At 43.2% G+C, this 12,773-nt stretch overlaps 1 protein-coding gene across 1 annotated transcript in view; it reads left to right on the forward strand.

Moving 5' to 3' along the window:
- Positions 1 to 2,556, forward strand: part of LOC115182786 (annexin A5-like) — a 28,647-nt gene extending 26,091 nt beyond the window's left edge. Inside the window, exon 13 of the mRNA XM_029744243.1 lies at positions 2,153 to 2,556. Within this exon, the coding sequence (XP_029600103.1) occupies positions 2,153 to 2,215 (63 nt within the window). The 3' untranslated portion in view covers positions 2,216 to 2,556. The remainder of the gene's footprint in view (positions 1 to 2,152) is intronic.
- Positions 2,557 to 12,773: the final 10,217 nt, after the last annotated feature.

Below are 12,773 nucleotides of genomic sequence, written 5' to 3' on the forward strand. Positions count from 1 at the left end.
ATATATATACTGTTTATATATATATCTACTCTGCTATACAGGTATCTTTATATATATATATACTGTTTATATATATCTCTATTCTGCTATACAGGTAGCTTTATACATATATATACTGTTTATATATATCTCTATTCTGCTATACAGGTGTGTGTGTATATACACTACCGGTCTAAAGTTTTACAACACCTACTCATTCAAGGGTTTTTCTTTATTTTTACTATTTTCTACATTGTATTATAATAGTGAAGACATCAAAAACTATGAATTAACACATATGGAATCATGTAGTAACCAAAAAAGTGTTAAACAAGTCAAAATATATTTTATATTTGAGATTCTTCAAAGTGGCTTCCCTTTGCCTTGATGACAGCTTTGTACACTCTTGGCATTCTCTCAACCAGCTTCATGAGGTAGTCACCTGGAATGCATTTCAATTAACAGGTGTTCCTTGTTAAAGTTAATTTGTGGAATTTCTTTCCTTCTTAATGTGTTTGAGCCAATGACAAGGTAGGGGGGTATACAGAAGATAGCCCTATTTGGTAAAAGACCAAGTCCATATTATGGCAAGAACAGCTTAAATAAGCAAAGAGAAACAACAGTCCATCATTACTTTAAGACATGAAGCGCTATGATGAAACTGGCTCCCATGAGGACCGCCACAGGAAAGGAAGACCCAGAGTTTCCTCTGCTGCAGAGGATAAGTTCATTAAAGTTACCAACCTCAGAAATTGCAGCCCAAATAAATGCTTCACAGAGTTCAAGTAACAGACACATCTCAACATCAACTGTTCAGAGGAGACTGTGTGAATCAGGTCTTCATGGTTGAATTGCTGCAAAGAAACCACTACTAAAGGACACCAATAAGAAGAAGAGACTTGCTTGGGCCAAGAAACACGAGCAATGGACATTAGACCCGTGGTAATTTGTCCTTTGGTCTGAGGAGTCCAAATTGGAAAGTTTTGGTTCCAACCTCTGTGTCTTTGTGGTGTGGGTGAACGGATGATCTCTGCATGTGTATTTCCCACCGTGAAGCATGGAGGAGGAGGTGTAGCATGGCTACCACAGCATTCTGCAGTGATATCCCATCTGGTTTACGCTTCGTGGGACTATCATTTGTTTTTCAACAGGACAATGACCCAACACACATCCAGGCTGTGTAAGGGCTATTTGACCAAGAAGGAGAGTGATGGAGTGCAGCATCAGATGACCTGGCCTCCACAATCACCTGACCTCAACCCAATTGAGATGGTTTGGGATGAGTCGGACTGCAGAGTGTAGGAAAAGCAGCCAACAAGTGCCCAGCATATGTGGGAACTCCTTCAAGACCGTTGGAAAAGCATTCCATGTGAAGCTGGTTGAGAGAATGATAAGAGTGTGCAAAGCTGTCATCAAGGCGAAGGGTGGCTATTTGAAGAATCTCAGCACTACAGGCCAGTAATGTGGAGTGAATGTAATGTTGTTGATCCTAATGGTAATGTAATGTAATGGTAATGTAATGTAATGTGTAATGTAATGTAATGTGTAATGTCATGTCATGTGTAATGTAATGTGTAATGCAATGGTACTGTAATGGTAATGTAATGGTCATGTAATTTAATGGTAATGTAATGTGTAATGGTAATGTAATGGTAATGTAATGGTAATGTAATGTGTAATGGTAATGTAATGGTAGTGTGTAATGTAGTGTAATGGTAATGTAATGTGTAATGGTAATGTGATGTATAATGTACTGTGTAATGTAGTGTCATGGTAATGTAATGGTAATGGTAATGTACTGTAATGTGTAATGTAGTGTGTAATGTAATGGTAATGTACTGTAATGTGTATTGTAGTGTAATGGTAATGTAATGTAATGTGTAATGTAGTGTAATGGTAATGTAATGGTAATGGTAATGTAATGTAATGTGTGATGTCATGTGTAATGTAATGGTAATGTAATGTAATGTACTGTGTAATGTAGTGTCATGGTAATGTAATGTGTAATAAACTGTAATGGTAATGGTATAGTATTGTAATGGTAATGTAATGTGTAATAAACTGTAATGGTAATGTAATGTGTAATAAACTGTAATGGTAATGTAGTGGTAATGTAATGTAATGTGGAGTGAATGATGTCGATCCTCTGTATTTTCCAATGTGTGTGTTGCAGGGTGATACCTCTGGTGACTACCGTAAGGCCCTCCTCCTGCTGTGTGGCGGCAATGACGCATAACCGTGGCAACGACCCCTGAAGAGGCGGTACATGGAGAGACCTCCTCTCTGAATGGCCCCTCTAGCTGTCAATCACTCTCTGAGTCCTGTGTAAGCCAATAGGAGGGCTCTGCTGGCCACGGTGCAGCCCCGTGATAGGTTATGAGTGATAAGACTTTAACCCTGTGTGTATCTGTAGCTGACATCCTTTAAGCTTTGCTCTGCTTCATATCTACATCACTAAAGTCATATTAATGCTGGAAGTCATTTTTTAATATCAGTTATATAACAACTAAAGACTGTTTTAATGTTTTTACTGTTTGTAAGGCAACACTGAAGACATAATAAACATTTTAAACAGCAGGTTTGTTGTGAGACGTGTCTGTCTGTCTGTGTAGTGAGACCTGTCTGTCTGTCTGTCTGTCTGTGTAGTGAGACGTGTCTGTCTGTCTGTCTGTCTGCCTGTCTGCCTGTCTGTCTGTGTAGTGAGACGTGTCTGTCTGTCTGTGTAGTGAGACGTGTCTGTCTGTCTGTCTGTCTGTCTGTCTGTCTGTCTGTCTGTCTGTCTGTCTGTCTGTCTGTCTGTCTGTCTGTCTGTCTGTGTAGTGAGACGTGTCTGTCTGTCTGTGTAGTGAGACCTGTCTGTCTGTCTGTCTGTGTAGTGAGACGTGTCTGTCTGTCTGTGTCGTGAGATGACCTGTTAACTTTTATTCAGTGATCCAATTCCAGTCCGTTCAGGAAGTACACTGGAATTACAATTCTCTTCAATTCATTTCATCTAAAATAACGTTTTACCAATTCAAGTCCAGAGACAGCAGTGGGGTCAAACTGTAGAACCCACTTTCTACATTTATAAAAACAGATTTAAAAAATAAATAAAAAATACACTACATTTTATCTCTGGGACCCTCAGGATGACAAATCAGATTAAGATGACTGAATGTAAGTACATTATTTACCTTTAGAGGTGAATGTATCAAATCAGTTGCCGTGAAAAGTGTTTTGTTGTTGTGTACTATCCTCAAACAAAAGCATGGTATTTTTTGTTGTTGTAATAGCTACTGTAAATTGGACAGTGCAGTTAGATTAACATGAATCTAAGCTTTCTGACCATATAAGACATGTCTATGTCCCGGAATTGGCTGTTGTTTAGAGACATTGTAGTCACATTATTGCATATTGAGCAACAACTCTCCCGGTTTAGGGACACCGATCCCATAGAGGTTAACATTAAGCAGTAGAAATGACATATTATCCCCTACTGTGCCAGTAGGCTGTCTTCAACCAGGATCTCAGCGATCACTGCCTCCACCCGTTATGGGTCCGCGGTCAAACGACCACCCCTCATCACTGTCAAACGCTCCCTAAAACACTTCAGCGAGCAGGCCTTTCTAATCGACCTGGCCCGGGTATCCTGAAAGGATATTTACCTCATTCCGTCAGTAGAGGATGCCTGGTTATTCTTTAAAAGTGCTTTCCTCACCATCTTAAATACGCATGCCCAATTCAAAAAACAGATATAGCCCAGGAAAAGATATAGCCCTTGGTTCACTCCAGACCTGACTGCCCTTGACCAGCACAAAAACATCCTGTGGCGTTCTGCATTAGCATCAAATAGCCCCCGTGATATGCAACTTTTCAGGGAAGTTAGGAACCAATATACACAGGCAGTTAGGAAAGCAAAGGCTAGCTTTTTCAAGCAGAAATTTGCATCCTGTAGCACAATCTCCAAAAAGTTTACAGTGTGACACTGTAAATTCCATGGAGAATAAGAGCACCTCCTACCAGCTGCCCACTGCACTGAGGCTAGGAAACACTGTTACTACCGATAAATCCACAATAATTGAGAATTTCAATAAGCATTTTTCTACGGCTGGCCATGCTTTCCACCTGGCTACCCCTACCCCGGTCAATAGCTCTGCTGTGACGATCGTCGTAAAGAGTAGATCAAGGTGCAGCGTGTTGAGTGCTCATGATAAATATTTATTATACTCAGAACACTAAAGCAAAACAATAAACAAAGAACCACGAACGTCACGCTCTGCAGGCTTCACTGAGCTGTACAAAAACAAGATCCCACAACACCAGGTGGAAAACGCCCCTACTAAAGTATGATCTCCAATTAGAGACAACGAGGACCAGCTGCCACTAATTGGAGATCATCCCAAACAAAACCAACATAGAAATACAAAACTAGAACATGAACATAGAATTACAAAACGCCCTGATCTACTCTACCATAGAAAATAACATCTTACTATGGTCAGGACGTGACAGTACCCCCCCCCCCGACCTAAACAAAACAACAACAAAACCCACCCCCCCAAAAAAAAAAAAAAAAAAAAAAAGGAGGGTAACTACTGTCTATGGCGGCTCTGGTGCAGTACACATAACCTTCTCCTCCCGCGGATCCTCCAACAGAGGAGGCGGCTCTGGTTCGGGGCGTAACCCCCGCTCCGCCCGCTGATCCCTCTGCTTCTGTGCCACCGGACCGTGGATCGTCGCTGAAGACTCTGGGCTGCAGGCCGCCGCTGAAGACTCTGGGCTGCAGGCCGCCGCTGAAGACTCTGGGCTGCAGGCTGTCTCAGGAGGTTCCGTACTGGGGACCGTCACTACAGGCTCCGTGCCATGGATCACCACTGGAGGCTTTGTGCCATGGATCATCACTGGAGGCTTTGTGCCATGGATCATCACTACAGGCTCCGGGCCATGGATCATCACTGGAGGCTCCGTGCCATGGATCACCACTAGAGGCTCCGGGCCATGGATTATCCCTACAGGCTCCGGACCATGGATCATCACTGGAGGCTTCGTAAGTGGAGCCGGAATAGGTCTCACCGGACTAGGGAACGTCGCTGGAGGCTCCGGACTGGGGAACGTCGCTGAGAGTTCTGGACTAGGGAACGTCGCTGAAGGCCAGGTGCGCAGAGCAGGCACAGGGTATACTGGGCCGTGGAGGCGCACTGGAGGTCTGGAGCTTATGACTGGCACAACCCATCCTGGCTGGATGCTTACTTTAGTCCGGCAAGGGCGGGTCGCTGGCACAGGACGAACTGGGCTGTGCAGGCGCACTGGCGACACAGTGCGTAGAACTGGCGCAGGATATACTGGGCCGTGGAGGCGCACTAGAGGTCTGGAGCTTATGACTGGCACAACCCGTCCTGGCTGGGTACCCCCCGTAGCCCGACAAGTGCGGGGCGTTGGAACTGTTTGCACAGGTTTGTGCTGGCGAACTGGGGGTACCGTGCGTAGAGCTGGCGCAGGATAACCTGGGCCGAAAAGACGCACCGGAGACCAGGAACGCTGAGCACGCACAATCCTTCCTGGCTGAATGCCAACTCTAGCACGGCAACTGTGGGAAGCTTGCACCGAGCGCCTAACACGGTGCTTGCTCGATCACTCGCTCCCCACGGTAAGCATGGGGAGTTGGCTCAGGTCTCCAACCTGACTCTACCAATCTCCCCGTGTGCCCCCCCAAAATGTTTTTGGGGGCTGTCTCGCACTTGCCTCGTGGTTGGTATAGTGCCTCGTAATAACGCCACTCTGCTTTTGCTGCCTCAATCTCCTCCCTCGGGCGGCAATACTCCCCAGCCTGACTCCAGTGTCCTTTCCCGTCCAGAATCTCCTCCCATGTCCAGTTGTCCTGACCACGCTGCTTGGTCCTTTGGTGGTGGGATCTTCTGTGACGTTCGTCGTAAGGAGTAGACCAAGGTGCAGCGTGTTGAGTGCTCATGATAAATATTTATTATACTCAGAACACTAGACAAAACAATAAACAAACGGAAAAACAAACGTCACATTCTGTCGGCTTCACTGAGCAATACAAAAACGAGATCCCACAAACCCAGGTGGAAAAAAAACCCTACTTAAGTTTGATCTCCAATTAGAGACAACGAGGACCAGCTGCCTCTAATTGGACATCATCCCAAACAAACAACAACATAGAAATAGAAAACTAGAACCTAAACATAGAAATACAAAACATAGAAAAACACCCCCTATCACACCCTGACCAGTCTACCATAGAAAATAAACAGCTTACCATGGTCAGGACGTGACAACAACTGATTGACTCAAATGCATTAAGAAGGAAAGAAATTCCATAAATGAACTTGAACAGAGGCACACCTGTTAATTGAAATACATTCCACTCCATTTTATTTGTCAGACATCTGACATTAACAGGAGCCCTACATAGACGCCAGTGGAAGACATACGATCATTAAATCATAAAGTCTAGTGCGTCAATCAAAACAACATTTAAATCAAAAGGACAGATAAAAAAGAGGGAGGGAGGGATTTGGTCTCCTCAACTTGCTCAACAGCCCCACCCTTCACTACCAGATTCAGCCGAGGTCTAGAACTCAGGGAATGATTTGTATCAAATCCAATGCTCTTAGTTTTAGAGATGTTCAGGACCAGTTTATTACTGGCCACCCATTCCATAACAGACTGCAACTCTTTGTTTAGGGTTGCAGGGATTTCACAGTTGTGGTTGCTGACGTGTATAGGGTTGAATCGTCGGCATACATGGACACACAGGCTCTGTATAATGCCAGTGGCAGGTCGTTGGTAAAATTATAAAAATGTAGAGGGCCTAGAGAGCTGCCCTGTGGTACACCACACTTTACATGTTTAACATTAGCAAAGCTTCCATTAATGAAACCCCTTTGAGTTCTATTAGATAGATAGCCATAATGCATACGTTTTCTCAACAACAGGTTATGGTCGATAATATCAAAGGCTGCACTGAAATCTAACAGTACAGCTCCCACAATCCTTCTTATTATCAATTACTTTCAACCAATCATCAGTCAATTGTGTCAGTGCAGTACTTGTTGAGGGCCCTTCTCTACAGTGAGGGAAAAAAGTAATTGATCCCCTGCTGATTTTGTACGTTTGCCCACTGACAAAGAAATGATCAGTCTATAATTTGAATGGTAGGTTTATTTGAACAGTGAGAGACAGAATAACAACAACAAAAATCCAGAAAAACGCATGTCAAAAATGTTATAAATTGATTTGCATTTTATGTTATTAATTTGTCTACAGAGAAATAGCATTTTATTTGGTCAAACACAATTTTTTTCCAACAGTTTGCTAAGAGCTGGCAGCAAGCTGATTGGTCTGCTGTTAGAACCAGTAAAGGCCGGCTTTACCACTCTTGGGTAGCAGAATGACTTTGGCTTCCCTCCAGGCCTGAGGACAAAGACTTTCCTCTAGGCTCAGATTAAAGACATGACAGATAGGAGTGGCTATAGAGTCAGCTACCATCCTCAGTAGCTTTCCATCTAAGTTGTCAATGCCAGGAGGTTTGTCATTATTGATCGATGACAATAATTTCCCCACCTCTCCCACACGAACTTTACAACATTCGAACTTACAATGCTTCTCTTTTCATTTTTATTTTATTTTTATGCATGAATACGATGGCTCACTGTTCGCTGTTGGCATATCATAGCCTAAATTTGCTCACTTTGACGATGAAGTAATCATTAACATATTATTTAATCAAAGATGGTGTTGAATTTGTTTTTCGGCCAATAATTAAATTTAAATTATTCCAAAGTTTTTTTTTTTTTACATCATTCTTTATATAATTGATCTTGGCTTCATAATACAGTTTCTTCTTCTTTTTGTTTCGTCACATAACTTCTCAATTTGCAGTAAGTAACACTACAAAAATGGAGACCTAAGACAACAACACAACATGACAACACATCTCTGTTATAGAAACTGTAGTAATATCATCTCTGTTATAGAAACTGTAGTCATAGAATCTCTGTTATAGAAACTGTAGTAATAGAATCTCTGTTATAGAAACTGTAGTCATAGAATCTCTGTTATAGAAACTGTAGTCATAGAATCTCTGTTATAGAAACTGTAGTAATAGAATCTCTGTTATAGAAACTGTAGTCATAGAATCTCTGTTATAGAAACTGTAGTCATAGAATATCTGTTATAGAAACTGTAGTAGTAGAATCTCTGTTATAGAAACTGTAGTCATAGAATCTCTATTATAGAAACTGTAGTAATAGAATCTCTGTTATAGAAACTGTAGTAATAGAATCTCTGTTATAGAAACTGTAGTCATAGAATCTCTGTTATAGAAACTGTAGTCATAGAATATCTGTTATAGAAACTGTAGTCATAGAATCTCTGTTATAGAAACTGTAGTCATAGAATATCTGTTATAGAAACTGTAGTAGTAGAATCTCTGTTATAGAAACTGTAGTAATAGAATCTCTGTTATAGAAACTGTAGTCATAGAATATCTGTTATAGAAACTGTAGTCATAGAATCTCTGTTATAGAAACTGTAGTCATAGAATATCTGTTATAGAAACTGTAGTAGTAGAATCTCTGTTATAGAAACTGTAGTCATAGAATCTCTATTATAGAAACTGTAGTCATAGAATCTCTGTTATAGAAACTGTAGTCATAGAATCTCTGTTATAGAAACTGTAGTCATAGAATCTCTGTTATAGAAACTGTAGTAATAGAATCTCTGTTATAGAAACTGTTGTAATAGAATCTCTGTTATAGAAACTGTCGTAATAGAATCTCTGTTATAGAAACTGTAGTCATAGAATCTCTGTTATAGAAAGTGGAAATATTACATAAGGGGGAAGACATGTACAGTTAAGGCTGCACACACACACACACACACACACACACACACACACACACACACACACACACACACACAGAGAGAGAGATAATATTTTAGTTTTTCAGTCCAGTCGGGAAAGAAAGAGTCTCCTTGTTATACACGCTGGGACTCTGAGGTAAACATCGGAAGCAGGTAGTGTGTGTGTGTGTGTGTGTGTGTGTGTGTGTCTGTGTGTGTCTGTGTGTCTGTGTGTGTGTGTGTGTGTGTGTGTGTGTGTGTGTGTGTGTGTGTGTGTGTCTGTGTGTGTCTGTGTGTGTGTGGTGTGTCTGTGTGTGCGTGTGTGTGTGGTGTGTCTGTGAGTCTGTGTGTGTCACGGACCCCCCCCCCCCAGTACTGATCCTCATTCTGTTCACCATAATGATGATGCTCATTCTCTACCATAAGCCGCCTCCAAAGTCGTTTTTAGAGAATTTAACTAGCCTCACAACCTCAGACTATGTGCATGGGCCCCATGGTGGAGGTGGGGTTATGGTATGGGCCCATGGTGGAGGTGGGGTTATGGGTATGGGCCCCATGGTGGAGGTGGGGTTATGGTATGGGCCCCATGGTGGAGGTGGGGTTATGGTATGGGCCCCATGGTGGAGGTGGGGTTATGGTATGGGCCCCATGGTGGAGGTGGGGTTATGGTATGGGCCCCATGGTGGAGGTGGGGTTATGGTATGGGCCCCATGGTGGATGTGGGGTTATGGTTTGGGCCCCATGGTGGCGGTGGGGTTATGGTATGGGCCCCATGGTGGAGTTGGGGTTATGGTATGGGCCCCATGGTGGAGGTGGGGTTATGGTATGGGCCCCATGGTGGAGGTGGGGTTATGGAATGGGCCCCATGGTGGAAGTGGGGTTATGGTATGGGCCCCATGGTGGAGGTGGGGTTATGGTATGGGCCCCATGGTGGAGGTGGGGTTATGGTATGGGCCCCATGGTGGAGGTGGGGTTATGGTATGGGCCCCATGGTGGAGGTGGGGTTATGGTATGGGCCCCATGGTGGAGGTGGGGTTATGGTATGGGCCCCATGGTGGAGGTGGGGTTATGGTATGGGCCCCATGGTGGTGGTGGGGTTATGTTATGGGCAGACATAAGCTACGGACAATGAACACAATTGCATTTTATCGATGGCAATTTGAATGAACAGAGATACCGTGATGAGATCCTGAGGCCCATTGTCGTGCCATTCATCACCTCATGGTTCAGCATGATAATACACGGCCCCATGTCGCAAGGATCTGTACACAATTCCTGGAAGCTGAAAATGTCCCAGTTCTTCCATGGCCTGCGTTCTTACCAGACATGTCACCCATTGAGCATGTTTGGGATGCTCTGGATCGACGTGTACGACACCGTGTTCCAGTTTCCGCTGATATCCAGCAACTTCACACAGCCATTGAAGAGGAGTGGGACAACAATCCACAGGCCACAATTAACAGCCTGATCAACTTTATGCGAAGGAGATGTGTCGTGCTGCATGAGGCAAATGGTGGTCACACCAGATACTGACTGGTTTTCTGATCCACACCCCTACTTTCCTGTGACCAACAGATGCATATCTGCATTCCCAGTCATGTGAAATCCATAGATCAAGGCCAAATGAATTTATAGTTTTCCAGAGTGGGAACTGGTTTTAAGGAACTGGTTTTAGGAACTGGTTTTTAGGAACTGGTTTTAAGGAACTGGTTTTAAGGAACTGGTGTTAAGGAACTGGTTTTAAGGAACTGGTGTTAAGGAACTGGTTTTAGGAACTGGTTTTTAGGAACTGGTTTTAAGGAACTGGTGTTAAGGAACTGGTTTTAAGGAACTTATTTTTAAGGTATCGGTGACCAACAGATGAGTATCTGTATTCCCAGTCATGTGAAATCCATAGATTAGGTCCTAATGGACTTATTTCAATTGACTGATTTCCTTATATGAACTGTAACTCAGTAAAATCTTTGAAATTGTTACATGTTGTGTTTATATTTTTGTTCAGTATAAATTATATATAATACATATAAACACAGCAAAAAAGGACCCTGTCTTTCAAAGGTAATTCGTTAAAAATCCAAATAACTTCGCAGATCTTCAATGTAAAGGGTTTAAACACGGTTTCCCATGCTTGTTCAATGAACCATAAACAATTAATGAACATGTACCTGTGGAACAGTCGTTAAGACACTAACAGCTTACAGACGGTAGGCAATTAAGGTCACAGTTATGAAAACTTAGGACACTAAAGAGGCCTTTCTACTGACTCTGAAAAACACCAAAAGAAAGATGCCCAGGGTCCCTGTTCATCGACGTGAACGTGCCTTAGGCATGCTGCAAGGAAGCATGAGGACTGCAGATGTGGCCAGGGCAATAAATTGCAATGTCCGTACTGTGAGACGCCTAAGACAGCGCTACAGGGAGACAGGACGGACAGCTGATCGTCCTCGCAGTGGCAGACCACATGTAACAACACCTGCACAGGATCGGTACATCCGAACATCACACCTGCGGGACAGGTACAGGATGGCAACAACAACTGCCCTAGTTACACCAGGAACGCACAATCCCTCCATCCTGCAGGCTCATCCTGACATGACCCTCCAGCATGACAATGCCACCAGCCATACTGCTCGTTCTGTGCGTGAATTTCCTGCAGGAAATAGGAATGTCAGTGTTCTGCCATGGCCAGCGAAGAGCCCGGATCTCAATCCCATTGAGCACGTCTGGGACCTGTTGGATCGGAGGGTGAGGACTAGGGCCATTCCCCCCCAGAAATGTCCGGGAACTTGCAGGTGCCTTGGTGGAGGAGTGAGGTAACATCTCACAGCAAGGACTGGCAAATCTGGTGCAGTCCATGAGGAGGAGATGCCCTGCAGAACTTAATGTAGCTGGTGGCCACACCAGATACTGACTGTTACTTTTGATTTTGACCCCCCCCTTTTGTTCAGGGACACATTATTCCATTTCTGTTAGTCACATGTCTGTGGAACTTGTTCAGTTTATGTCGCAGTTGTTCAATTTTGTTATGTTCATACAAATATTTACACATGTTAAGTTTGCTGAAAATAAACGCAGTTGACAGTGAGAGGACGTTTCTTTTTTTTGCTGAGTTTATGTATAGAGGGACGGACAGACAGACAGCAGGACGACAGACAGTGGAGACGGCGTCACTGAAATCTTTATTCATAGATTCAGAGCCTGCGGTGACATCAGTCGTGACATCACAGTCGTGACAGCACAGAATGACATAACAGAATGACATCACAGAATGACATCACAGCCGTGACAACACAGCTGCGTCAATGCGATGGTTACAAGCTGTCAAACAACAAGCAGCTAGCGTCCGCTAGCTAACATGCTATCATGTTTTTGTTTTTTTAGCTAGTGTCTGCGAACATGCTAACATGTTTTGGTAGCTAGCGTCCGCTAACATGCTAACATGTTTTTTTTAGCTAATGTCTGCGAACATGCTAACATGGTTTGGTAGCTAGCGTCCGCTAACATGCTAACATATTACATTTAAAAAAATATATATAAAACTTTCAAAGGTGTTGAAAGCGTATAAAATGTACAACTGAGTAGAAACGAACAGAACACTGGTCTATAATAACTCTGATATATCAAATCAACTATATAGAAATAATCCACCAACATGTTCACACAGGTGAAGTGTTCAGAGACTATGGTCAGACAGAACTAGTGTTGTGATTGGGCGATGGAACGTACAGCGCATCATTTGGGCTACTGTAATTGGCTGGCAGCTAAGGTCCTTGTCCAATCAGGTGAGGGTTTGTTGTGGGGCGGAGATCAGCAGAGTTCTGTCTTCTTTGGTTGTTGTTGTTGTTTTGTTCTCTTTCTCACCTTTGTTTCTCTACCAGTTTTCTTGGCCCCTGAGGATGAGAACAGAATATTTAACATTATTAACAGCATCAAAATACACAAGGAGTGAG

Source organism: Salmo trutta, unplaced genomic scaffold, assembly GCF_901001165.1.
Source record: "Salmo trutta unplaced genomic scaffold, fSalTru1.1, whole genome shotgun sequence".
NCBI classification, from domain to species: Eukaryota; Metazoa; Chordata; class Actinopteri; order Salmoniformes; family Salmonidae; genus Salmo; species Salmo trutta.